The 27,422-nt window shown below is 42.3% G+C and overlaps 1 protein-coding gene across 2 annotated transcripts; it reads right to left on the bottom strand.

Moving 5' to 3' along the window:
- Positions 1-240: 240 nt before the first annotated feature.
- TCTN2 (tectonic family member 2) lies at positions 241-27,277 on the bottom strand. Of its 2 annotated transcripts, XM_004276776.4 has the most exons (18): positions 26,962-27,277; positions 26,676-26,783; positions 26,180-26,256; positions 24,544-24,739; positions 21,688-21,788; positions 17,608-17,798; positions 16,943-17,069; positions 14,824-14,965; positions 13,472-13,537; positions 12,042-12,176; positions 11,728-11,805; positions 7,653-7,733; positions 6,553-6,664; positions 4,301-4,407; positions 2,688-2,844; positions 948-1,073; positions 706-794; positions 241-462 (listed from the first exon to the last, which is right to left on the bottom strand). In XM_004276776.4, exons 1-18 carry the CDS (start codon positions 27,260-27,262, stop codon positions 359-361), a joined length of 2,298 nt encoding a protein of 765 aa, XP_004276824.3. In that variant the 5' UTR covers positions 27,263-27,277; the 3' UTR covers positions 241-358. The 2 variants fall into 2 exon arrangements, with proteins under 2 accessions (XP_004276824.3, XP_049553877.1); XM_049697920.1 differs by lacking the exons at positions 16,943-17,069; positions 17,608-17,798.
- Positions 27,278-27,422: the final 145 nt, after the last annotated feature.

The raw sequence follows: 27,422 nt of genomic DNA, 5'->3' as shown, positions 1-27,422 counted from the left end.
ATAAATATATTAAAAATTAAAAGACTGACTCTCTATGGTGCAAATAACATTTGGACCAAAACTCCTATGACTTTCAACATTTGTGAAAAAACTAAAGTTCCTAATAACATTTATTGACACGGTTGACCCTCTCCTGCATTTTGCTCAGTCTGGTATAGCGGTGAGGACGCCCGTTCTGCATTGCTTTGAACGTCTGGCTAGCTGTATATGTGAAGTAAATTTGCAGAGCACCTAACAAAATCTTCTGTAAAAATAAAACATTTCATTTATTAAGATATTATGGAGAGGCACACGGGAGGACAACAAACCCCTGACATAAAAGCTGATGATCTGTAAGAGGTCAGACGGCAGCTGAATTCTACGCTTTGCACATTCCAGTCCAGGGGTTACTGAGGAACACCGCTAATGTGATGAAGGATGCCAACAGTAAGCTCTTGGCAACACACTGAGAATAAGGCTCCCCTGCAAGGCAATGAATCAAATTAAGCAACGTTCCTGTTTCTTAACTTTTTGGGTAATTATTTAGGTAGAAATAAGCCAAAGCATAAATAGTGATCCTTTCTAAGTGGCAACATGATCAGTAAATGTTTTCTTTTTAAAGCTCTGCTATATGTTTTAAGTTTTCTGTGACATTTACACTTTTTTTAAAGTTTTTTAATTGACACAACGTAATGATAACCATTTCAGAAATGTGCTTTACCTTACCTTGATAATACTGGGTCAGCGGATATAGAAGTTGCGGCCAACAAACCTCATTTCTGTTACAGTTGTACTCTGTAAAATTGATCTGGAATCTACAAAACATTTTAGGACGTTACAGTAGCTACAGCCAAGCACATGCCTTTGATGAGAAGCATCAAAACCTAATTAAAGAAATAAACTTCTTACTTTGGAACATATATTTTTCTGCTTCTTACTAATGTCACTTAGGTCAGTAACTGTATTACCTTGTAAGTGGACGGGGTAACTGTGCAGGTATCTTAATAAACTGGACAGATGCACTGATGGGGAAAAGGCTGACCTCATCCTCACAAGTCAGCCCACACTGGAACTGCCAGCTCACCGAGGAGAACCTGGGAGGGAAAGGTTAAGCAGACAACAAATCCACCGCTTGTTTCCGGTCTGTTAAGAACATCGGGGGACTTCCCTGGTGGTCCAGTGGTTAAGACTTTGCCTTCCAATACAGGGGGTGCGGGTTCCATCCCTGGTCGGGAAGCTAGGATCCCACTTACGTTGCAGCCAAAAAACCAAAACATAAAACAGAAGCAATACTGTAACAAATTCAATAAAGATTTAAAAAAGAAAAAGAACTTCAGGTAACTGACAACAACAATATGAGCTGCGATTCTCCTAAAGAAGTTTCCCATATTCTGCTGGTGCTATATTTTCCCCTTTGTATTATATAAATTTTCAAACGCACAAACAAGCAGAGACAGTTGTATAATGAACCCTCATGGCCCTATCACAGGCTGCAACAGCTGCCAGCATTTTGCCAATTCTGTTTCATCTCTCCTCCCCCCTCAACTCATTTCATACTGGTGCTTTTAAAATTCATTTGTTTTACCACTTGTTTGTCTCAAACAATATTATAATAATAGTAATAATAACAGTAGCAGCTAATGATTTTTAAAGGCTTTCCATGTTATTTCTGCCTACCCAGCATGCCTTTGCCTTTCTTCTAGTAATTGCACCCCAGTTTTCCCTGGCGGAACTACCCCTCCCCACTCTCAGTTGAGTGGACAAGAAGGGACCCACCTGAACCTAGGGATGTGCCCATAACCTGCGCCTGGCCAATCAGAGCTATGCCCCTGGCCATAGTAATTGGTTCAGAAAGGAGCACATGACCGAAACTGGACCAATAAAAGTCTTCCCAGAACATTTTTGAGAAAGTCCATCCATTGGACTTGCTAAACTGGAAGAGCTTTTTTTTTTTTCCCCTAACCACTGAATCTCTAGGGAATTCCCTGGACTTGCTAAATTGACATAAGCCTGGATTTGCTGGTGTTCATCTTTGCCAGCTCTTGAGGAAAACCCCCCCGAGAATGAAGCCCACCTAAAGAAAAGAGGAACCCAGAGATAAAGGGGGAAAGACCCTTGACCACATGGGAACCATGAACCATGAACACACGGTGTACGGACTTTTCATAACTTGAACCAATAAACCCAACTTTTGCTTACGTCAGTGTCAGTTGGGACCCTGTCACTTAAAGGTGATAGAGGTCTGACGTGTAAAGGTACATCACCATTTTACAGATGAGGAAACTGCAGTTCAGAAGAGGTTGAGTAACTGCCCAAGGTCACACAGCTCACACTGGAATAGCCATGATTTGAACCCACCCATCTGCCGCCAAGATCTCTAACCACTGGGCACTATTCCCTGATCAGTATGCCAATGGTATTCGTGAATTTCAAAATATGGCGAGCACTAAGCAGCCCCTTACTCATCTTTGTACTCCCTGAAATACCCGGCAGGCTCCCTTATACGTAGCTTTACGGATACTTGTGAGTGAGAATGAGTTTCCATTACAAACCCAGTTTACCCATATTCCATTTATACATGTAATCATTTGCTAATCATTGCAATTTGTAAATAAACCAGTCAGATTCTAAATTAGCATTCCCCTATTCCTCGGAGCGCCCTCAACTTTCCTGTCTCTAAACCCCACTTATCCCCGATATGATCATACCTTGTTTCTATGCCAAGTATCTCCTGCTGAGTCATCCCTTCTACGGCGCCAGCATCCGAGAAGAGGATGCGGACATTCAGCTGAGCGGGAACACCCAGGCAGATGCCGCTCGCATTGCTGACAGGTGGGTCTGCACCTGCATCGGGGGCATCTGCACCTGGAGGAATGGTAAGTTGTGCATATTGGAAAGAATTATTTAATAACAGTTTTCCTACAATGCTGTGATGCTCCCAAAATGGGAAATATTATCAGACAGGAATCCCAACGAATGAGGCTTTAATCTCTAACAGGCTCTAGTTACATGTCTCTCTGTAACTGTGTTACCCCTCGTGTTCAAAATGTTCCCTTGGATGCTAGGTCAATCACTGGAACTTTAAAATCCCTGACCCACATAATAAAACCCTAAATCATGATTCAGTTCCCAAGCTCCTCATTGAAATCCACCCAGAGTTTTAACAGAAATACCATATACTTGCAGTAAAATGCCATGAGACTTATCCCATGCAGTCACTATTCTAGTAAAAGCTGTATAAGACATTTAAAGTCCATACTAACAACTTTAGTTACTACGGATTAAATAGTTCAAAAGCAATTTCCTGATGTGTTGCCACAGCAGTAGTACAAATAGAAGAGAATAAAACTGAGTAAGAGATAAATTTTCTTTCATCTTGAAAACTGGCCCTTATGGGGGAAAGAACAGCAAGGTCAGTTACAGGATGTGGATGGCAAGTCCTATGAGACTCTGGAGGGGATTTCTTTGTTCCTTCAGGGATTTGGAAGGTTGGCAACACTGTTTCCAGTTTCCTCCTCCTTGATATATGTGTTCAACATCATTTCTCTTCTATCAACCAGGATCAGGATTGATTTTAATCTTAGATACGAAATAGAAGCTAACAGCTTCCACCTTGAAGGCAACAAAACACCATCACCTCTGATTTCCCACCTCACCAACTCCGGTTCTCTGTCTTGAAATTTCCCATGCTTTTTACTTCTTAGATGCTTTACTGACCCCTTCCCGCCATCCCTCAGGCACTCCACGGCCCACCTAGCTGGCCTAGAGGTTCACAAGGGGTTGACAAGCCCAGACCTCTGGGTTCTGTTTCCAAATAAGGACCTAGCTCTGCGCCTAGTGACTTGAGCGCAGACTGTGCTGGCAAATCGTGGCCAGCAGGACTCCCTGCCTGAGTCAGAGAGTGGCGGGGGCACCTCAAGCACACAGACATATTACATGATCCGTGGCCACCCCACGGGGCAGGGGAGAGGCCCGCAGACCACAAAAAAAAAAAAAAAAAAGGAATGCAAACTGACACGCACTGAAAATCCTCAAACTTCATTAAGACTTCCTTTTCCAAAGACCGTTAGCTTGTAAAACAACTGGGCAATTTGAACTTCCTGTTGGTATCCTCTTTAAAAAAAAAAAAAAAAAAGCCATCATGAACAAGAGGTAAAAGACATGAAAAGCCTCCTGCCCGGAAAGCTAACCTCTAAACAAATGTCCGTTGGGCCACAGCAAAGAAAGACAACCTGTCAGGTCAGGCTGTAACACTACACCTGACGCTATGTAATCATAGCAACCAAGGTACACATTTTACACGTGTGCAGCTTTCACTTACGTATTATTTCAAGCCAGCCATCACTAAGATTGTTGTAATTGGAGTTGCCTCTCATTGCAACATGAGTCACTTGTATTAACGCATCAAGTAGTTCAACAGCATTCTCCCTACAAGAGAGGAAGACATTTCTCAGCGCATGGCCAGCAGGTCTCGTCCTGAAGTCCTTACAAAGAGTGTCCAGCGAAGTGAGAGAGTGGCATGGACTTATATATACAACCAAATGTAAAATAGATAGCTAGTGGGAAGCAGCCGCATAGCACAGGGAGATCAGCTCGGTGCTTTGTGACCACCTAGAGGGGTGGGATAGGGAGGGTGGGAGGGAGATGCAAGAGGGAGGAGATATGGGGATAAATGTATGTGTATAGCTGATTCACTTTGTGATACAGCGGGAACTAGCACACCATTGTAAAGCAATTATACTCCAATAAAGATGTTAAAAAATAACAAAAAAAGAGTGTCCAGGCTGTGCTTGCTGGGTGTCTAAACAAAAAGCTGCCAGGGGATATGGCTGGGAGTCTTGCCTCTTTCCTAGGCCTTCCTGGGATGAACTTACACAACAAGGGGAGGACATACAGAAACAATCTTTCACTTTGGCCTTAAAATGTTAGTAACTTATGTTGGTATCATGTGGTTTACAGGTTCCTTTGAGCATCACAAAACTTGGGAGGTGGGTAGATCACATATCAAGTTACCAGGATAAATTCATGGGACACAGTGACCCAATAGTAAAAGGAACCTAAATATTTCGTTAGAATTTTGAGCTATAAAATTAGGTGAGGGTTAAGAATTGGAACTTGGCACCTCTCTGTTCCAGTAACGTCACTGGAGGATACAAATCTTACAAACCACAAGGGAGAGGCTCTGACTGCCCCGCACCCTGCAACCAGGAGCCGCCGTGGGTGACGTATACCCAGTTTTTCTTCCCTTCACAATGTCCCCCCACCTTTTCCCTGCTCCCCAAAGAACTGCACCACTTGGGATAGGAGATACCACTTCACACCTGCTAGGATGGCTATTATTCAAAAAATGGAAGATAATGAGTGTTGGCGAGGGGGCCTTCCCTGGCAGTCCAATGGTTAGGGCTCCATGCTTCCACTGCAGGGGGCACGGGTTCGATCCCTGGTCGGGGAACTAAGATGCCACACGCCGAGTGGCATGGCCAAAAAAAAACAAGTGTTGGCGAGGATGTGGAGAAATTGGAACCCTTTTACGTTGTTGGTGAGACTGTAAAGTGGTACAACCACTGTGGAAAACAATATGGCGGTTCCTCAAAAAGATTAAACATGGAATTACCATATGATCCAGCCATTCCATTCCTGCATATATGCCCAAAAGCACTGAAAACAGGTATTCAAACAAAAACTGACACATGAATGTTCAAAGCACTATTCACGACAGCCAAAAGGTGGCAATACCCCAAATATCCATCAACTAACGAACGGATAAACAAAATGTAGTGTTATCCATACAATGGAATAAACTTCAGCCATGAAAAAGAACGACGTATTGACATATGCTACAACATGCATGAACCTCAAAAACAGGATGCTAAGTGAGAGAAGCCAGACATAAAACGTCACATAGTGTATGATTCCATTTACATGAAATATTCAGAGTAGGTAAATCCATAGAGACAGAATGCAGATTGCCTGTTGCCAGAGCTGAGGGGAGGGAGGAATCGGGAGTGACTACTAAAAGGTACAGTTTCATTTTGCAGAGACGGAAGTGTTCTGGAACTAAATAGAGGTGGTGGTTGCACAACACTATGAATGTACTAAATGCCACTGAACTGTTCACTTTAAAATGATTATGTTGTATGAATTTTACCTTAATTAAAAAAAAATGCATATGCATATCCATCAATTTTCTAAATGCCACCCAGATAATTAAGTGGAAAATACTTTATACATCATGTTACACAGCTTAAGAATTCTTTAAATGTTAATCACTGACTATACTTGGCTCCAGCCCTCCTTCTATTTCATGGGTTTCCAATGATGTGAACGAACTTCCCAGAGAAATCTGCATAAATATGGATGAAATAGCTTTAGTCCCAAGAATGTCTATTTTCACTTATATTGATGTTTGAATCAACTCTAAATTGTATTGGAAGTTTGTATTATTTACTATCACTTTTATATGTTTTTATTCAGACTGAAATTTTTCACATTCATGTTGTTGTTAGTATTCATGTGAATTAAATTTAAGCAAACCACTCAAAATGTAGATAAATTCATCAGTGAGACACTCACCTGAGCTGAGTACAGTTTTCATTAATTCCAACTTCTAAAAGGCACCCAGACAGTGCATTTTCTCCAAATAAAATGGGTTTGAAAGTTGCTGATATACACAAACCCCTTCCAGCTATAAAATAAAAAGATTATCCTATTTTTGCAAAATAAAAGTAAGTAAAATATTTACATTAAAGTTTTTCTTACAAAACAGAGAGAGAACAAAATGCATAAATAAAGTTTCCAGGGACTTCCCTGGTGGCACAGTGGTTAAGAATCCGCCTGCCAATGCAGGGGACACGGGTTCGAGCCCTGGTCCGCGAATACCTCACATGCCACAGAGCAACTAATCCCGTGCACCACAACTACCGAGCCTGCGCTCTAGAGCCCGCGAGCCACAATTACTGAGTTCTCAGGCCACAACTACTTAAGCCCGTGTGCCTAGAGCCCGTGCTCCGCAACAAGAGAAGCCACCACAATGAGAAGCCCGGGCACCGCAACGAACAGTAGCCCCTGCTTGCTGCAACTAGAGAAAACCCCACACACAGCAACGAAGACCCAATGCAACCAAAAATAAATTAATTAATTTAAAAAAAGAAAAGAAATAAAGCTTCCAGTTGCCGAGAACTGAGGTCATTGTTACTCTAATCCTTTGAAAGCTGAACAAAAGGCTCTTTCTGTATCAAAATACCTGGACAGGGATTAAGGGTTTATTCTGAACCTGAAATGTAATGCCTTCTGGCAGATGTGGGTAATTACCACTGTTGCAAAGATTTTCCATAGTTTGGAATAAAACTATTCTCATGTCTCCGATTAGCACCATCTTGGGCTAATCAATAACTACAAAGACAATGGACTCTCCAGCCACTTTCATATTTAAATCTCTATTACTAAAAACCAGCACTTTGAGCGCAAACAATGTGAACATTTTTTACAAAAAAAAAAAAAAGAAAGAAAGAAAGAAAAGAAAGCTGCAGAAGGATGGAAACCCCCCCCCCACACACAAGCTAAATAAACAAACTCGGCTTTAAAGTAATTGGTTCCTTAATCGGATTCAAAATATGGTAATATTTCCAATTCTAGTTCACCAGAGAGCTAATCATATTACCAAACCAGATTACCGGATTGCCAAAGGTGTAAAGTCGTGACATTATTCATCCTGTTGGTGTTTAGAGCTCGAACAGGCTTGCCAAGTTGGTAACCTAGACAAACACAATGCAGGAGAGTGAGCATCTTTCCCTCTAAAGTTATTTTAATGCAACAGGCGCTAGTTCATCAAATAACGGAAAGGAGGAATCCACAGTAAAAGGAAATATGCAGGCAAAGCTTTTTCAGAATACCCTCGAGAAAAGGGACGTCACCTTCATTTGTTTTTGGTTTTATTTTGTTTTTTATTGAAGTATCGTTGATTATAATGTGTTAGTTTCAGGTGTACAGCAAAGTGATTCAGGTGTCACTGAATCAGATTCTGAAACAAAGATGTCCATGTGATTTTTTGGAACACATTTTTAAAGTAAAAATCTGAAAAGTGAAAAGCAGGCGGGAGTTGGTCTTGGACCTCTCACCCTGGAGAACAATTAGCTGCTGGGCAGGCCGGTTCATGCATACTTGCTGACTGATTAATACCACTTATCACAGGGGCTCATAAGGGAAACTTAAACCAAAGTTACCTTCTCAGGGAATGATTTGCCAGTAAACCAATTCAACCCCAAGATCTGATTTAGATCCTATTCCCATCCATCTCCTAGTAATCCAGTTTATTGTTTCCACCTTTTTTTTTGTTTGTTTAATTTTAATGTCATCAAGTGCTTTTCTTTTCTTATTTATTTATTTATTTTGGCTGTGTTGGGTCTTCGCTGCTGCACGTGGGCTTTCTCTAGTTGCGGTGAGCGGGGGCTACTCTTTGTTGTGGTGCGCGGGCTTCTCATTGCGGTGGCTTCTCTTGCTGCGGCGCACGAGCTCTAAGCGCGCGGGCTTCAGTAGTTGTGGCACGTGGGCTCAGTAGTTGTGGTGCACAGGCTTAGCTGCTCTGTGGCATGTGGGATCTTCCCAGACCAGGGATCAAACCCATGTCCCCTGCATTGGCAGGCGGATTCTTAACCACTGCACCACCAGGGAAGTCCTTCCACCTTTTTAATATGAAAAAGTTCACAAGTACAGAAAACTTGAAAGTGAGCCTCATTCAATACAGCCAACACCTAAAATCAACAACTGTTAATATTTGGCCATATATGTCTTATCTATTATAAAAGCACATATACATTGGAGGGGAGGGGCAGGACCATGTGAAAATAAGTTGTAGACATCACGACACCTCACCCCTAAAACCTCCCTCACACATCTCCCCAAATTAAGAACATTCCCCTACAGGGAATTCCCTGGCGGTCGAGTGGTTAGGACTCCACACCTTCACTGCCGTGGTCTCAGGTTCAATCCCTGGTCGGAGAACTAAGATCCCACAGGCCAAGGGGTGCAGCCAAAAAGAAAAACAAACAAACAAAAAACATTCCCCTATATCACCATGATGCCAATATTTCTCCTAAGAAAATTAATAATAATCCCTTATAATCGTATCATATCCAGTTCATACTCATATTTCCTCTTAGATTCCCTCCAAAAATGTGTTCTAGCGCTGTTTTTACAAACTGGGATGCAAATGAGGTTCATGCATGGTGTTTGTGTTTCCAGCACTACGCCCCACCGTTCCTGAACCAGAGGCCTCCCCTCTGGCCACAGGTCCGACCCTGCCCGCACACACATCACACTCACATCTTCCTCCTTGGCTTCCGCCAGGTTATTCCTGTTCCCAGCACCCTTTCCAATTATCTGCTTCTCAAGGCGCAATCTCCTCTTTGCAGCCCAGTGAGGAAACCCGCCAGGGGCAGGGCTCTGACTCGCTCACTGCTTTTCCTCCAGCACCGAGAACAGAACCTGGCAAGCGCTGGACACTCAACACTGCTCCTTAGTGATGCAAAGTCTGGGAGAGCGGTCAACATTCTACTCCTCTGAATCCTGGAGTAACTGTCCCTAAGTCCCTCACCCGTTTATTAATTATCTTGGATTGTTCACTGTTGTTTCCTGTAACTTGGTGCTGTCATTCCAAACGAGAGAGTGAATTCCTTGAGGACAGGGCCCATGTCACATAGTCCTCTGAAAACCCCGTCCTGCCTCAGAAAGCGCTAGAGACAGTGGCTGTAACTATTCAAGCTGTTTCGCTGCCTGATCAGTTCTGGCTCTTAATTTATTCGTTTTTGATGACAGTGTCAACATTTTTCACATATTCTGATGGTGCGTCTCAGAAATCTTGTCAAATTAACTCAGTGAAATGAAAACCCTTAAATTCCAGGAGCCCGGTTTTAAAGCCAACAATAAACCCCAAGCTCCACATTAATAAGTACATTAAAATCCTATTTAAAAGAAAAAAAAATATATATATATATATATAAAATGGGTCATGTATGATTAAATCAGTATATGTAAGTATTGAAGATCATGCAAAATAAAAACTTATTTAAAAGTAAAAAAAGGATAGCAAAAGGACGGAGAAATTTTTTTAAGAAACAATGACAGGTTTATCCAACAAGTATTTACTGAACACCTACTATGGTCTAAGCCACAGTTGTCCCATAGAAATATAATGCAAACCTCATATTTGATTTTAGAATAATATGTATCTTTAGAATTTTTTAGAAATTAAATTTTTTTCTAATATCCCCATTAAAAAAGAGAAAAAGAAATAGGTGAAATTAGGGACTTCCCTGGTGGTGCAGTGGTTAAAAATCTGCCTACCAATGCAGGGGACACGGGTTCGAGCCCTGGTCCGGGAAGATCCCACATGCCGCGGAGCAACTAAGCCCGTGCACCACAGCTACTGAGCCTGCGCTCTAGAGCCCATGAGCCGCAACTACTGAGCCCATGTGCCGCAACTACTGAAGCCCACGCGCCGAGAGCCTGTGCTCCACAACAAGAGAAGCTACCGCAAAGAGAAGCCCGCGCATCACAACAAAGAGTAGCCCCCACTTGCCACAACTAGAGAAAGCCCATGCACAGCATTGAAGACCCAACGCAGCCAAAAATAATTTAAAAAAAAAGAAATAGGTGAAATTAATTTGAATAATGTATTTTATTCCACCCAATATATACAAAATATTATTATTTCCACATATGACACTGGCCACATTTCAGGTGCCCAGCAGCTACATGGGGCTAGTGGCTAGAGTACTGAACAGTGCAGTCCACATACTGGTTTAGGCCCTGAGAAGGCAGCAGTGAACAAAAGAAATAAACAAATACATGACAAAGCGGGTGGTGATATATTTGCACATAAATACAAAATGCGCAACATGACCGGGAGTTCACAGTCCCCGAGAAGTCTCTCCACAGATTCCAGGTTAGGAACCCATCATCTGCAGCTTATTTCTTTAAAAATTAATTTTACCAACACTTTATTTTTTATTTTTTGGCCATGCTGTGCGGCTTGCAGGATCTTAGTTCCCCAACCAGGGATCAAATCTGGGCCCTGGCAGTGAGTGTGGAGTCCTAACCACTGGACCACCGGGGAAGTCCCCCTTACCAACGCTTTAAATGCCTTATTTTCTTTTTCAAAAGACGAGAGTTCCCTGGAGATCCAGTGGTTAGGACTCCGTGCTTTCACTGCTGAGGGTGTGGGTTCGACCCCTGGTGGGGCAACTAATATCATACAGGCCGCACAGCACAGCCAAAAAAAAAAGAGAGGGGGAGGGAGGGATAAATTAGGAGTTTGAGATTAGCAGATACAAACTATTATATATATAATAGATAAAGAACGGGGACCTACTGTGTAGCACAGGGAACTATATTCAGTGTCTTGTGACAGACCGTAATGGAAAAGAATATGAGGGGGAGTATATATAAATGTGTATAACTGGGTCACTTTGCTGTGCACCAGAAACTAACACAACATTGTAACTATACATCAATTAAAAAAAAAAAAAGACCAGTAGCTAAAGAGAAAGGATGTTTTAGGTTTACAACAACTTGTTACAATATACACTTTATGTAAAAAATTAAGCTGTTATCAGGAAAAGAATACAGTATCACAAAAGAAAAAACAGAGTCACAAACTGAAGTTGGAGCTATTTATGATCATCGTTATAGCACAGGAGTGTTGAACTAAAATATGTTTGTAAGATCAGTGACTGACATATACTATCTCACCTGGATTTCCAGACAATTCCTTTTCATTACCACTGTTATAGCTTAAAAATTTCACTGTAAATCTCTGTGTCATGATCCCTAGAAATAAAACAAAATAAAAATATGTCACCACATCACTAGGAAAAGAAATTATCCCCCATAGTGTTTTCTTTACCTTATAATTGCGTTTTGACATGCAAAAAGAAAAATACTGTTTTCTGATTAAATCATAAATACAAATAAGAAAAACAGGTCTGAATTAATGTTATAATTATGAAAATCATGAAGAAAATATTTTAAACTGAAAGCATTCTCGCTGCCCTCCACCAAGTTACCTTTCTGGTGGGCATTAATTTTTGCCCTAATGATTTTGACATTTATTTCACTGATTGTATTATTATTCCATCTGAAAATATAATGTTCTTCCACATTCACATTCCTGGGGGCCGATCCAGTACTTAAAAGTGTTTCTGCAAAAAAAGAAAAAAAAAAAAAACAAGAATAGAATACTTTCATAAATTAAAGACCTAAAAAAAAAAAAAAATTAAAGACCTTCTTTGGGCTCAAGTTGGTGGTTTTCTCTGCCTGGGTGGCCTTCCCCCCACACCCCACCCCTGCCCTGCCTACCCAGTTCCCTTACACAGCAGGGTCATGACTTCCTCCAGAAGCCTTCCCCATTCTTCTGCCCAAGTCAGCGTTAGCCACCTTCTCTACACCATCCTCATATCCTGAGTGAGCTCTGTCCTTTTCATTTCAGCATCCCTGGTCCCCGGCTCATAGCTTGATGCAGAGCACATGCTTGGAAGAATGTTTATTAAATGAAAGATTACAGAATGTCAGCTTTTTAAGAGCAGGGGCCTGCTGTCTAGTTCACTAATATATTGTACTAATAGCCGATGAAGTAAAGAATAAGTTCTAGAATTACAGCACGTTGAAAAGAACCACTAGTAGTATCCTTCATTAAAAAGAAAAGTCCTGGAAATATCGGCCAAACTCTACATACCTTATTTGGCTGCCTCACAAATGCAAAGTTTAATGATCAGAAAAAGAAGAGCAAGCGAGAAGTGAAAATGCTAGGTCCTAAAGAACGCTTTTTTTTATTTTTTTAAATTTATTTAATTTATTTATTTATTTATTTTTGGCTGTGTTGGGTCTTCGTTGCTGCGTGCGGGCTTTCTCTAGTTGCGGTGAGCGGGGGCTACTCTTCATTGCGGTGCGCGGGCTTCTCATTGCAGTGGCTTTTCTCATTGGGGAGCACGGGCTCTAGGCGCACGGGCTTCAGTAGTTGCGGCATGCAGGCTCAGTAGTTGTGGCTCACGGGCTCTAGAGTACAGGCTCAGTAGTTGTGGCACACGAGCTTAGTTGCTCCGCGGCATGTGGGATCTTCCCGGACCAGGGATCGAACCCATGTCCGCTGCATTGGCAGGCGGATTCTCAACCACTGCACCACCGGGGAAGTCCCTAAAGTACTCTTTAACTCTCTGAAAAACATCTAAGAAAAGGCCCACAGGCCCTGAGAATGAGGAGGGACCGTGGAACCCACGTCATCCAGGACTGTGAAGGGTCTGGCTCAGGTCACAGATGTTACTCCAAAAAGGCAAGACGGAACAAGGAACGAGCAAAATGGTAGTGGGATATCTTTCTAACGGCTGTGAACCTCCTAGAATTCTCACTAAAAGTGTATTTTACCCTGGGACTACATATTACTTGCAAGAAATGACATGTATTCCCATAGAAATGATATAAAAGTGTAACATTAAAATACCTGTATTGGTGATGAATCTGTCTAGGTCAGTTGCTTCCTCATAGATTACTTTTGGTGTAACTATGCCTGAAAAGATACATAAATGAACTTCCACAGGAGTACATGACCTAACATGATCACATTTATCTATGAAAATGAAAGCTTGCCAAGCAAATACAGTAACTGTGCCCGCCCAGTATGCCAACTACTCAGCTCCCCCCAACTCCCCAAACGCCATCAAATGGGAATCCCACCATTCTTGGCATCTAATTCGAACTGAGAAGGAGAATCTCAAAAGTCAGTGAAAATAATCTGGAGAGTCACTCTTGTATAAGAACCAACATGCAGCACGCTGCTGGTCTGGAACGTAAAATGGTACAGTCACTGTAGAAACCAGCTTGGCAGCTCCTCAGAAAGTTAAATTACCCTGTGACTCAGCAATTCCGCAGCTAGGTATCTACCCAAGGCAAATGAGAATGTATGTCCGCACAGACACTTGAACACAAGTGTTCACAGCAGCATTATTCACAATAACCAATAGCTGGAAACAACCCAAATGTCCATCAACTAATAAATGGTAACAAAGTGTAGTATATCCATATGATGTAACACCATTTGGCCACATAAGGGAATGAGGTTTTTAGAAAAATGGTACAGATGAACCGGTCTGCAGGGCAGAAGTTGAGACGCAGATGTAGAGAACAAACGTATGGACACCAAGGGGGGAAAAGCGGCGGGGGGGTGGGGATGGTGGTGTGCTGAAGTGGGCGATTGGGACTGACATGTATACACTGATGTGTATAAAACTGATGACTAATAAGAACCTGCTGTATAAAAAAATAAATAAAATTTTTTTTAAAAAAAGGAATGAGGCTTTGATCCATGCTACAGTGCAGATGAATCTCAAAACCATGGTGCTGAGTGAAAGAAGCCAGTCACAAAAGGCCACGTACTGTATGCGTCCATTTATATGAAGCGTCCAGAGCAGGCAGATCCACAGAGTGGCTGCCAGGGCTCAGTGCGGAGGGAGAAGCGGGAGAACTGTTAAATGGGTGCAGGGTCTCCATCTGGGGTGATGAGAATGTTTCGGAACTAGGTAGAGGTGATGGCTGCACAACACTGTGCGTGTACGAAACGCCACTGAACCGTACACATTAAAATGGTTAATTCTGTGTTATGAGAATTTTAGCTCGATTTTTTAAAAAAAGAACAGATATGCAATATGCTGTCTTATGGAACTGAACTTTTTCCAAAGAAAACACCTTCCTCAGTTGGCAGGTGAAATATTATTCTAAGTTGACCCAGTAGAAGTGAGATCAGAATTTATCTCAACACTCAGGTCCATGCTCTTATTCTGAACGAACGTCACTTACCTCCCATAGTACCATTCTTTACCTTCACGTTGGTGATTCTGTCTCGTTCTGGGTACACCTCCAGGCTAGTAACGCACTGAACATCGAAATTCTGAAGGAAGGCCACCGGGGCATTCTGCATGCACTGCCCAGCCAGGGATACCTGAGGGCCAGGGGAAATCCCGAGACATTTACGACCTCCCTTCTAATCATAAAAAAGAGATCAGCGTTTTGTAAAAGTACTCTTTTTGCAGCCTGCTCCTCCTGCTGGGTTAGCTTCAGCAAAGGCTAGGACATGGACTAACTGACCAACTTCAGTAAAATGTCCAGCTGACTTGCTACTCGAAGTCTGGAAGCCACTGGCTGAGGGGTCACAGTAAGGACAGTCGCTAAAGAGAATTCCCTGCTGTGCATCATTTACTTTGCAGAAACATGATTATACTCAGTTTCATGTTCTCTCCCTCATTACAACCAGATTTTTGTCAAAACCATAAAAATGGATTCTGGGAATTCCCTTACGGTCCAGTGGTTTAGGACTCTGCGCTTTCACTGTTGAGGGCCTGGGTTCAGTCCCTAGTCGGGGAACTAAGATCCCACAAGCCAAGCGGCAAGGCCAAAAAAATAAATAAATAAAAATGGGAACTTCCTGGTGGTGCAGTGGTTAGGAATCCGCCAGCCAATGCAGGGGACACAGGTTCGAGCCCTGGTCCGGGAAGATCCCCCATGCCGCGGAGCAACTAAGCCCCTGCACCACAACTACTGAGCCTGCGCTCTAGGGCCTGTGAGCCACAACTACTGAAGCCCATGTGCCACTACTACTGAAGCCCACGTGCCTAGAGCCCGTGCTCCGCAACGAGAGAAGCCCCATTCACCACAACTAGAAAAGGCCCGCATGCAACAACAAAGACCCAATACAGCCAAAAATAAATAAATACATTTTAAAACAAATAAATAAATAAATAAAAATAGATTCCTATGGATAGTAAAGAAAAATGGTTTAGCCTCCCATGTTTTCTTCCCATAAATATTTTCTCCTAATTTTGAACTTAAAAAAAAATAAAGATTTCACATAAAACTCTACAGTCTTAAAATATTTTTCAAAATTCTTTAATATTATATTAAATATTATATTAATATTTAATATATAAATATATTTAAATTTTAATATTTAATATATTTAATATTATATTAAATATTTGGCTTACAACATTGTAAGCCAAATATATTTCAATAAAAAATAAATAAATAAATTGGGCTTCCCTGGTGGCGCAGTGGTTTAGAGTCCGCCTGCCGATATAGGGGACACGGGTTCGTGCCCCGGTCTGGGAAGATTCCACATGCCGTGGAGCGGCTGGGCCCATGAAACATGGCCGCTGAGCCTGTGCGTCTGGAGCCTGTGCTCCGCAATGGGAGAGGTCACAACAGTGAGAGGCCCGTGTACCGCAAAAAATAAATAAATAAATAAATAAAATTTTTAAAATATTTATAGCTTACTAGAAATTGGCTATTAAATTAATAGAAGTGAAAAACGACAGTTACTTCCATGGAAATTTCTAGAAAGTCTTTTGGCTATATTTAGTAAGTTCACTCTGAGATTTAGCAAAGACAGATTAATTTAAGAGTGACTACTGGGGGCGCAGTGGTTAAGAATCCGCCTGCCAGTGCAAGGGACACAGGTTCGAGCCCTGGTCCAGGAAGATCCCCCATGCCGCGGAGCAACTAAGTCCCTGCACCACAACTACTGAGCCTGCACTCTAGAGCCCACGAGCCACTACTACTGAAGCCCACGTGCCTAGAGCCCGTGCTCCGCAACAAGAGAAGCCACCACAATGAGAAGCCCACGCACCGCAATGAAGAGTAGCCCCCACTCACCGTAACTAGAGAAAGCCCACACGCAGCAACGAAGACCCAACACAGCCAAAAATAAATTAATTAATTAAAATTTTTTTTAAAAAAGAGTGACTATTAAAAGGAAAAATAAAATCCAGAGGCCTTAAATATTTGAGTGCCTGAAAAATCCATAGGAGAAAAATAAGTAACTTAGGAAGCGATTTTTTTTTTTAGAGTAATATGAGTTAAATTAACAAGAGGAAGGGGAAAATGAGAACAGCCTCTAGCATATTAAAATTGAAATGATTACCTGCGGAATTGTAAAATATGCCTTATCTACAGTCATAACTGGATCTCCTTGTTTGTAACCGAAGTCTGATAAGTCTTTTAGATCAGTATGCAAATACATGTCAAAGGGAGCATGTTGTCCAGAGGAACTGCAAATCAATGAGAGAAACCATCACTAATGTGCTAAAAACAATTCTTTTAAATTTTTTCTCTGTCTTTTTAATTATAAAAATAATATTTGTACTAAATGCCACTGAATTGTACACTTTAAAGTAGTTAATGGTTAATTTTATGTTCCATGAATTTTACTTCAATAATAATAATAAAGTTGTTGTAAAATTTCAACAAGACAGAAATGTAAAAGACAGAAAGTTAAAGTCCCCCATGAGCCCACCACTCTTTCCCCCAACCCAGAGAATCACTATTGACTATCTGTGGTATCAATCAATTTCTTTTTGGTGATTCAATTGATTCAGTGACTCAATTTCTTTTCCAATTCTTTCAAATACTTAACACAATATAAACTTACTAACTGAAATCTAGAATTGAATCTAGAATGGAGGAATTGAAGCATGGAGCCACTGGAGAGCTCCCGAGAAGGATGTGGCCCATGTTCTAGGGTCACCTGGGCACATGGCCCTCTCCTGGGCACATGGCCCTCTCCTGGGCAGCCCCTTGGACACTTACACGGAACCGTGATAGAAGTACCCGAGGAAAGGCGAGTTGGCGAGCTGCACACACAGGAACGGAAACCAGTCGGGGACTCCACGTGCCGTCTGAACAGAGCAGAGTTGATCAAAGGGAGGATTAACGTCTCCTCCAAAAACGCCAGGGAAACAGGACTCCCTGAACAGCGCTGTTAAATCTGATGAGCATTCCTGGAAAGAAGATGTAGAGGAGAAGTGAAAAGAGGAAAGTTTCCCCTGTGCCCGCCATCAGGATCTCCTGGCCAGTGTGATGAACACGCGGCTTGAGGCCAGCAGGACCCCCCCAAGGAAGCAGAAACAAACACAGCCTGCATCCAGGCTAAGGGTGCTTTGTGCTTTTTACAGAAAGTAAAATCATGCTAAAATTTTAGTCAGCGCCCTACAAGCCTCCAAGTCAGGAACTTCAAACCTTCAAGGAAATCACATCTTAACTGGGGACCTAAGATATACCACACACAAAAAAAAAACAAGATGGGAAAAAGAAAAGATAATATGGAATAGACAACAAATGGAGAATTTTCAGTTGTCATCACCATTCAAATCCCTAGCCCAGAGAAACCTAAGGACATTTAGAGTTAGGGCAGACAGTCCATATTCCATAAGAATCCTTGAAGCTCTCACTATTGTGATATCACGACCCAATTAATGTCAAGAAGTCACTTTATTCACGCTTTCATTTACTCATCTGTATTCTTCCTTGTTTCTCAAAGGACTGAGAGAGCTAAAAGTTAAATACGTTCTAAATCCCTTGTTTACTGAAGGTAGAAAAGTAAATGATCTGATTGTTTTAAACAAGGGCAATTCAAATTAAAAATTGATCATGTCTAAAGTGGTAGGTAAGTTGAAGCTGTCTGAAGATGTCACTGACCCAGAATCCTAAACGATTCCAGTGGTTGGTGCTATAAGTATACATATACACCATATATAACAAACATGAAGGAAATTAGAAATAGGGCACAGTGATGCACTCTGAAAGAAAGAGGGAGAGAATACATTTGACATTTCTGTTGATACCTGAACAGATTTATGATGTGCTGTATTTTTAACATTAAACATGATTGTTATTATAAATACAATTGCTAGTATGAGTGCTCCAATATAGACCCTAAGCTTTCCTTTTCCGTTTTGTAAAACCAACCATGACATAAATAACTGCACTCATCCAAAAGTGGGAGTGACTGGGGTCCTCGTACATGTGCCTCTTTTGCATCTCTTATTCCCCTTCAATCTAAAATAAGGATTAAAAATATGTATTTGACCTGGGATTGGCCAATGGTTTCTTAGATATGACACCAAAAGCACAAGCAACAACAACAACAAAAAAAAGTGGGGTGGAGAGAGAAGGAACTGGATGAAGGTGGTCAAAAGGCACAAACTTCCAGTTATAAATTAAGTATTAAGGATGTAACTACAACGTGAGAAATATAGTTAACATGCTGTAGGTTATATATGAACGTTGTTAAGACAGCAAATCCTAAGAGTTCTCATCACAAGGAAAATCTTTTTTCTATTTCTTTAATTTTGTATCTATAGGAGATGATGGATGTTCATCAAACTTATTATGATAATTACTTCATGATGTATATAAGTCAAATCATTATGCTGTACACCTTAAACTTGTACAGTGCTGGAGGTCAATTCTATCTAAATAAAACTGGAAGAAAAAAATGATAAACTGGACTTCATCAAATTAAAAAACTTTTGGGCTTCAAAGGACACCAACAAGAAAGTGGACAACCTACACAAGAGGAGAAGTTTTTTGCAAATCATATATTGGATAAGGGACTAGTAGCCAGAATGTATAGTGAACTCTTATAATTTAACAACAAAAAGACAATCCAATTGAAAAGTGGGCAAAGGGTCTCAACAGACATTTCTTCAGAGAAGATATACAAACAGCCATAAAAAGATGTTCAACACCATTTGCCACTAGAGAAATACAAACCAAAATCACAATGAAATACCACTTCACACACTCGAGGATGGCTATAATCAAGATTATTCTAACAGCTGTTGGTGACAATATGGAAAATTGCAATACTTATACACTGCTGATGGGAATGTGAAATGGTGTAGCCGCTTTGAAAATCAGTTCCTCAAAAGGTTAAACATGCAGTTACCATATGACAAAGCAATTCCACTCCTAGGTAACATAACCAAGAGAAATGGGAACACACATCCAAACAAAAACTTGTATACAGATACTCAGAGAAGTATTATTCATAACAGCCAAAAAGTGAAAACCATCCAATGTCCCCCACCTGATAAATGGGTTCAGCCCTATGTGATATATCCATTCAATGGAATATGATTCAGCCATAAAGAGGAATGAAGCACTGACGCATGCCGCAACACGGGTGACCCTTGAAAGCATGACGCTAAGTGAAAGAAGCCAGACACAAGTCCTCCAGACAGACAGGCTGTAGGATTCCATTTATATGCAATGTCCAGAAGAGGCAAACCCACAGAGACAGAAAGTAGATTAATAGGGGCCTGGGAAAACAAACTAGTGAATATAACAAAAAAGAAGCAGACTCACAGATGCAGAGAACTAACTAGTGGCTACCAGTGGGGAGAGGGAAGTGGGGAGGGGCAAGACAGGGGTAGAGGATGAAGAGGCACAAACTACTATGCATAAAATAAATAAGCTACAAGGATATATTATACAGCACAGGGAATATAGCCAATATTTTATAACTATAAATGGAGTATAACCTTTAAAAATTGTGAATCAGGGCTTCTCTGGTGGCGCAGTGGTTAAGAATCCGCCTGCCAACGCAGGGGACACAGGTTCGAGCCCTGGCCCGGGAAGATCCCACATGCCGCAGAGCAACTAAGCACGTGCGCCACAACTACTGAGCCTGTGCTCTAGAGCCCGCGAGCCGCAACTACTGAAGCCCGCGTACCACAACTACTGAAGCCCGCATGCCTAGAGCCCGTGCTCCACAGCAAGAGAAGCCACTGCAATGAGAAGCCCGCACACCGCAACGAAGAGTAGCCCCCGCTCACCGCAACTAGAGAAAAGCCCGCACGCAGCAACGAAGACCCAACTCAGCCAAAAATAAATTAATTTTTTAAAAAAGTTGTGAATCATTATGTTGTACACCTGAAACTTACATAATATTGTAAATCAACTATACCACAATAAATAACTAAACAAACTTAATTTCTAGTGAAAACTGAAAAAAAAAAAAAAAAGTGGCCTGGGGATGAGGGACAGGAATGGGAGTGATTGCAAATGGACATGAGGTTTCTTTTTTGAGGGAGATGGAAATGTTCTAAAATTAGATTGTCATGACAGTTGTACAACCCTATAAATTTACTAAAAATCATTGAAAAAATATATTTTCTTTCCTTTTTATATTTTCTTAAAGGCTTCTAAATAAGACATTAAAACCATCCTCCCAGTATCATCACAATCAGGACTTTATCCAAAGAGATACATTTTTTTCATCCATAAACTAGGCTGAACAGGCTGGATAAGGAAATACTCAATTTCAGGACTTCCCTGGTGGTCCAGTGGTAAAGAATCCATCCTGCAACGCAAGGGACGTGGGTTCGATCCATGGTCGAGGAACTAAGATCCCACATGCCATGAGGCAACTAAGCCCATGCACCACAACTACTGAGCCCATGCGCCTCAACGAGAGAGCCCGTGTGCCCCAACTAAAAACCCGATGCAGCCAAAAAAAAAGAAAAAAAAGAAAATACTCAATTTGAAAACAATGTGCAACACAAAATACTATCTCAGTTTTTTTTTGTTTTTTTTGATGTGGACCATTTTTAAAGTCTTTATTGAATTTGTTACAATATTGTTTTTGTTTTTATATTTTGGTTTCTTGGCCAAAAGGCATGTGGGATCTTAGCTCCCCAAACAGGAATCGAACCCGTACCCACTGCAATTGGAAGGCAAAGTCTTAACCACTGGACCGCCAGGGAAGTCCCCATTCGTTTTGTATTTTAAAAAGGTTTTAAAAAGCTGTTGATGGGGAACTGTTGGTGCTCTTCACATGCCAGCTGGTACCATAGCTTTCGTGCCCAATAATCAGAAAGACCATACCTGGTCACAGCAGCAGCGAACGTCACAGGCCCCGGCTGTTAAATTACAAGGGCAAGGACCGAGGGGCTGATACACCTGGTTAGGAATAACAGTCACGTTCTCTGAAAAGTACAAACAACAGAGAAGTTCAGCAGTGAAACACTGACAAAACACTGCCACAGTTTTGACATTCAAAGAAAGCTGAATCGTTGTTTTACCAACCACCATTACCAATACTACACATTAAAGAATCCCTGAAATGAGCTATGCATAGAGCATAACCGAGGCTTGTATCTACTCCTCCAACAAAAACCCAAATAGAAGAAAATACGCTAGTTATACGAATTAAAAAGAAGTCACAGTTGAACTTGAAAATAACCAAGTGACTAAAATTTACGAGTTAAGATAAATGTAATGCACTGCTTTTATTTTTCAGTACACTGAACGATCCCTTTCATAACACAGACTGATTTTAAGCATTTACTCCTTCAAATTCAGTACCCCTTTCAGCAGATAAAACTGAAGCCATGATGACATTTCAGACAGCTTATCAGGAAGCCACCTGACCACAAGATAACATTTATTTATGCTACACGCTCAACCTCAAGTCCCACCACACTGTGAATCCAAATTTTCACATCCTGATTCTAGTTCACGTGTGGGGGAAATCAGTAATCTTTACATTGATTGGAAATGGAATACATTATATTACATTTCAGCCTCCTAACTGGGAATCCAGAGACTAATAGTTGGAAAACTATGTAGCGATTATTTGTTTAAACTCTATGTAACAGTCAACTTCAATGACACAACAGCTGAAGCATCTAAAGAACAACTATTATACATTCTATGCTATAAGGAATAAGAAGGTCCGAGTAACATACCGTGTCACAAGGGTAAGGGTCTGACCCTCAGTTTAATCAAACCCGTGTGACATAAGCAAGGCATTTTAGAACAGGGTTTTGCTATGTGATATAGAGACAGATGTTTGTATATCTATCTATATGGCTCCCACGTTGTTTGCTACTTTCCTTTTTACCAGGCATACCACTTAGCTCCTGGCTGTCCTTCCACCCTTTTTCTTGTTCTGAACTCTTGTCTGACTGGGTACAAAATTTTTCATACCTTCGTGGGTCAGAGTGAGCATCTCATAATTACCATATACAGATACTCTAATTTTCCTAAGTTTGGCTATTTGTACAAAGACATTCCGAAATATTACCTAAATACAGTCAAGCATATTTTTTAAAAGAAAAAAAGTCACTGCCTTGAGTGATATAGCTACCATTAAGCCCTCCTGTCAGTTTTGGGGTTTTTTGTTTTTTGTGTTTTTTTGGCTGCACCGCACAGCTTGTGGGATCTTAGTTCCCCAATCAAGGATGGGCGAGCCCCCTGCAGTGGAAGCACAGAGTCCTAACCACTGGACTGCCAGGGAAGTCCCCCTCCACCACTTCTTTATGCAAATATAAATATGCATATTCTTATTCCATGCTATGTGCACCCATCTGCACCTGCTGTTTGCACTTAGCAATATAGCTTGGAGATCTTTCCAAGCAAATACACTGAGGGCAGAGTAGCCCACTGAATGTCATTACCGTAACTTATCTAATCCTTCTAAACTTCCAAAACCACAAGGAGGACCACAGTTACAGGATGTGATGTGCGAAATGGCACTGTGGGAGTCTCAAAGTGGCAGACCTTTGCTGCTAAAGAGGAACGCTTCTCCCTTCATCCTGGGTGACCATAAAGGTAAGAGGTGCTAGCATTTGTCACAGGCAACAGGGGACATGGTGGTGGCACCTATCGAAGTGGACCCTTCAGCATCAGCACATCTTTTGTCCTTAGGACACTGCCGTGATGTGAAAGGGAGAGCAACACAAAATCATTTTCTCATGTCCAGAGATGTATGTGCACGATGATATTTGCTGTAGCACTAGTTACAGTATCCAAAGCTGGAAAACTTTTAATTAAACAAACAATGGTTATTCACCAAATAAACAATGGTGTATCCACACAAGGGAATGCTATGCAGCTATTAAAAAGAATATAAGAATTATATTAAAAAGAATAGAAAAAGAATGAGGAGAACTTACTTGCATTTCTATGAAAAATTTTCTAACTTATACTATTTTTTAAAGGTATAGAACAGCAAATTGTACATTATTATTGTGTTTGTTCTTAAAGAGAGGAAAATGCGCTCCTATAAGCATAATTAAGCAAGCTGCCTCTGGGAAAGGCAGCTGGCTGTCAAAAGCATTCACTGAAAATCTGCTGTTTTTCTATAAACTCATTCATCAGTCTCTCCCTTCCTTCTGTTTTGTTTTGAGATGGAGTCACAGGAATCAATACAAGGAAAAAAAACTTTACTTTCTCCCAAAAAGGATTTAAAATGGCTTACAAAGATACAAACAGTAGATCAAAATACAATACATCTTTTTTATTTTTTTATTTCTCTTTGGCTGCGCCTCGGCTTGTGGGATCTTAGTTCCCTGACCAGGGATTGAACCCGGGCCTGTGGCAGTGAAAGTGCTGAGCCCTAACCACTGGACCACCAGGGAATTCCCAAGATACAATAAATCTTAACTAAAATAATACAAAGTGGAAACTTTTAAAAGAAGAAAATTAAACAAAATGAAAATAAGTTTAGGAAAGCAAGACACACTCATGATTGAAGCACACAAATTGCATGGCACACACAATCAAACAATGTTTGCAGGGACTTCCCTGGTGGTCCAGTGGTTGGGACGCTGAGCTTCCACTGCAGGGGGCACGGGTTCCATCCCTGGTCGGGAAACTAAGATCCCACATGCTGCGTGGCACGGCCAGAAAAAAAATATGTTTGCAGTAAACGTTTTGACAGTCAGAGACTTTACTTGCCTGATGCATTTTGGGCCACAGAGGAGTTGGCATAAATTTCCACTTGAACGAGTAGATGTGCTAAACAGGATGAATGACGAGAGGCTGAAACCAGAAGAGTTTGGACAATACACGGGGCCTCCGGGAACGGATCTGTCTCATTAGACAAACATGATGGCAGACCCCTCTTCAACCTCACAGTCACTTCCAAAGAATTCTGAAAGGAAAATATTGCTGTACTTTTTATAGTGACTCAAAATGGCATCTATAAGAACACATAATGGAAAGCGCAATCAGCCTCCGTTCATTTTACAAAAGAACTATACATAAGAAAGACATCACTCTGCTCAATTCTACCCTGTAAACCTACAGCAATATGCAAGCCCTGATTCCTAATACTCAACTGAACATAAAAGCAAGCAACTTGTGGCTGCTTAGAGAAAGCTGAACACAGGTCTGATAAGGTAACTCAGTTTGTCCAGCACCTTTATCATCCTACCAGCAGAAGATTAAATACACACAAAAAAGTCCACGAAAACAGGTCCCGGTTCCTGCGGTGCAAGCAAAGTTTGTCTTTCTCATCCTTTATCTCCGGAGTTGATGCTATGCACATACCGGGCACTCAATAAAACATTCATTAAATGGAAAATATTTCATTTCTCCAGGCTTGAGTGTCCTTACACATAAGCTCAAGAGTTGGGTGAGATCAGTGGTTTATGAAGCTCTTTTGAGTCACAAATCCATTTGATAATCTGACAGAAGCTGGTAACGCTCTCACCAGAAAAAATGCACACATGCATAATTTTACACAGTTTCAGAGGGTTCACAGGCTTCTTGAAACTCATCCAAGGACCCCTAAGAACCTCTGGGTTGGATGGACGTCTATGAGATCTGATAGTCCACAGTTTCATGGTGGTTCCAAGCACTCAGAAAGCTTTCTGTTTGCTTGTTTGCGATGTGTGGGATGTGGGATCTTAGTTCCTGGACAAGGGATCTAACCCGTGCCCCCTGTAGTGGAAGCGCGGGAGTCTTAACCACTGGACCGCCAGGGAAGTCCCAAGAAAGCTCTATCTTGTTCAATTAAGAGAACACTGCAGGGCTTCCCTGGTGGCACAGGGGTTAAGAATCCACCTGCCAATGCAGGGGACATGGGTTCGATCCCTGGGCTGGGAAGATCCCACATGTCACGCAGAAACTAAGCCCGTGTGCCACAACTACTGAGCCTGCGCTCTAGAGCCCGTGAGCCACAACTACTGAGCCCACGTGCCACAACTACTGAAGCCCGCGTACCACAACGAAGAGTAGCCCCAGCTCGCCGCAGCTAGAGAAACCCAGCGCGCAGCAACGAAGACCCAACGCAGCCAAAGACAGACAGACAGATAGATAGATAGATAAATAAATGTGTGTTCTTAAAAAAAAGAGAGAGAGAGAGAACACTGCAGGGGGAGTTCCCTGGCGCTCCAGTGGTTAGGCTTTCACTGCCATGGTCCCAGGTTCAATCAATCCCTGGTAGGGGAACTAAGATCCCACAAGCTGCTCGTTGCAGCCAAAAAAAAAAAAGAATAAAAAAAGAAGAGAGAGAGAGAACAACACTGCAGGAACACTAGATGTGGGCCTCCGCAAATGCTACCCAAAAGGTTTTCACCTCTGGCCTTACCACAGTGGGGCTGACAGTCAAACTCCAGTCTCCGGTCTCATTGCTCAGCACTCCGCAGGTGGGAACTGGCAAGAAACCTACGGGAGAGATCAGAATGCAAGGCACTATTGCCCAGCCACTAACAGGGTGCGCTCTTGAGTCAGGAATCCCTTTCCAAGCCTAGGATTGGACCCTTTACAAGCTGTGTGACTTTGGACAAGTGACCACCTCTCTGAACTTCAGTGTCTTCATTTGTTAAACAGATTAAAAGGTATTTAGGAAAATGAGGTGATGCATTTAAGTACAGCGGATAGCTCAGCGAAGGCTAACTAGTAAGATTTCAAGCTTTCTTTTACTGAACCTGTCCTTCGGTCCTCTGCTCCACAGCAGCCGCCCATCCCGACTTTGAAGTGGACAGCGGCAAGGGACCCAGGGGATGCCACCTGGCCAAACTTCTTGGGCGGCCTGGACCTGACCCAACCTCCTCCCTCCCCACAGGAAGGGCCGGGCTCTTTACCCATCTCGTCCCGCAGCTGGGTCAGGGACACGGTCACATCCTCGGTGCCTCCAACCAGGGACGCGCTGACTGCAGGGCCGGACATGCGGATGACAGGAGGCATGAAAACTAGCGGGAAGAAAGGGACAAAATGGAGTTAATAGTTGCAGAGCCCCTGACTCCGCTGGGTGGTGGCTTCCTTTGGCGGGGTCTTCCGTAGCTCCCGGAGGAGTCCCAAATTTGGCCTCAAAAGCCTCGTCCCCTCCCTCAGCCCCGGTCCTGCAGGCCCTTGCCCCGCCTTACGCACCCAGGTCCCCCCACAGAGGCCTCAAGACGCTCTGCAGAAGAAGGAGCCTCAAGAGCAGAGGGACCGGCGGCGGCAAACGCATGCCTGGGGTCTCGGTGGGCCTGCACGGCAGGACCGCGCCCGGCTCAGAAGCCTGGAAGCGCGGGGACGCCAAGACGCGGCTCCGTCTAACTCTCCGCCATCTTGTCAAGCGAACATCCGGAGCTATGGCAACCACCAATCGGCCGCCGGTCTGGCGGAGCGGCGCACCGTGATTGGGCCAGCAGCAGAGAACGCCCACCCTCAAACCCAGCCGCCGCATCTCAGCCCAGCCCACGGGCCTTAAGTCCTTCCGCCGCCTTCATTCCACGCAAAGGATCACGAAAAAGTAGGAAAGCGTGTTCATTTTAAAAGCCAGAGTTCCTCCAACCTGCAGTTAATTCAAACAACCTGGAGTTAATGCAAGAGCGAGCCTACAGACA

Source organism: Orcinus orca, chromosome 15 (assembly GCF_937001465.1).
Source record: "Orcinus orca chromosome 15, mOrcOrc1.1, whole genome shotgun sequence".
In the NCBI taxonomy this organism is placed as follows: Eukaryota; Metazoa; Chordata; class Mammalia; order Artiodactyla; family Delphinidae; genus Orcinus; species Orcinus orca.
This window is presented reverse-complemented; position numbering and strand designations above follow the sequence as displayed.

Excerpts from the sequence above, each read along its gene's own strand:
- TCTN2 (XM_004276776.4), bottom strand. The coding sequence starts at position 27,262 with ATGCGGCGGCTGGGTTTGAGGGTGGGCGTTCTCTGCTGCTGGCCCAAT. Across the intron at positions 11,806-12,041 it reads AATTAATGCCCACCAGAAAG|GGATCATGACACAGAGATTT; the intron begins GTAACTTGGTGG and ends TTTTATTTCTAG. Across the intron at positions 2,845-4,300 it reads TGGCTGGCTTGAAATAATAC|GTGCAGATGCCCCCGATGCA; the intron begins GTAAGTGAAAGC and ends CCATTCCTCCAG.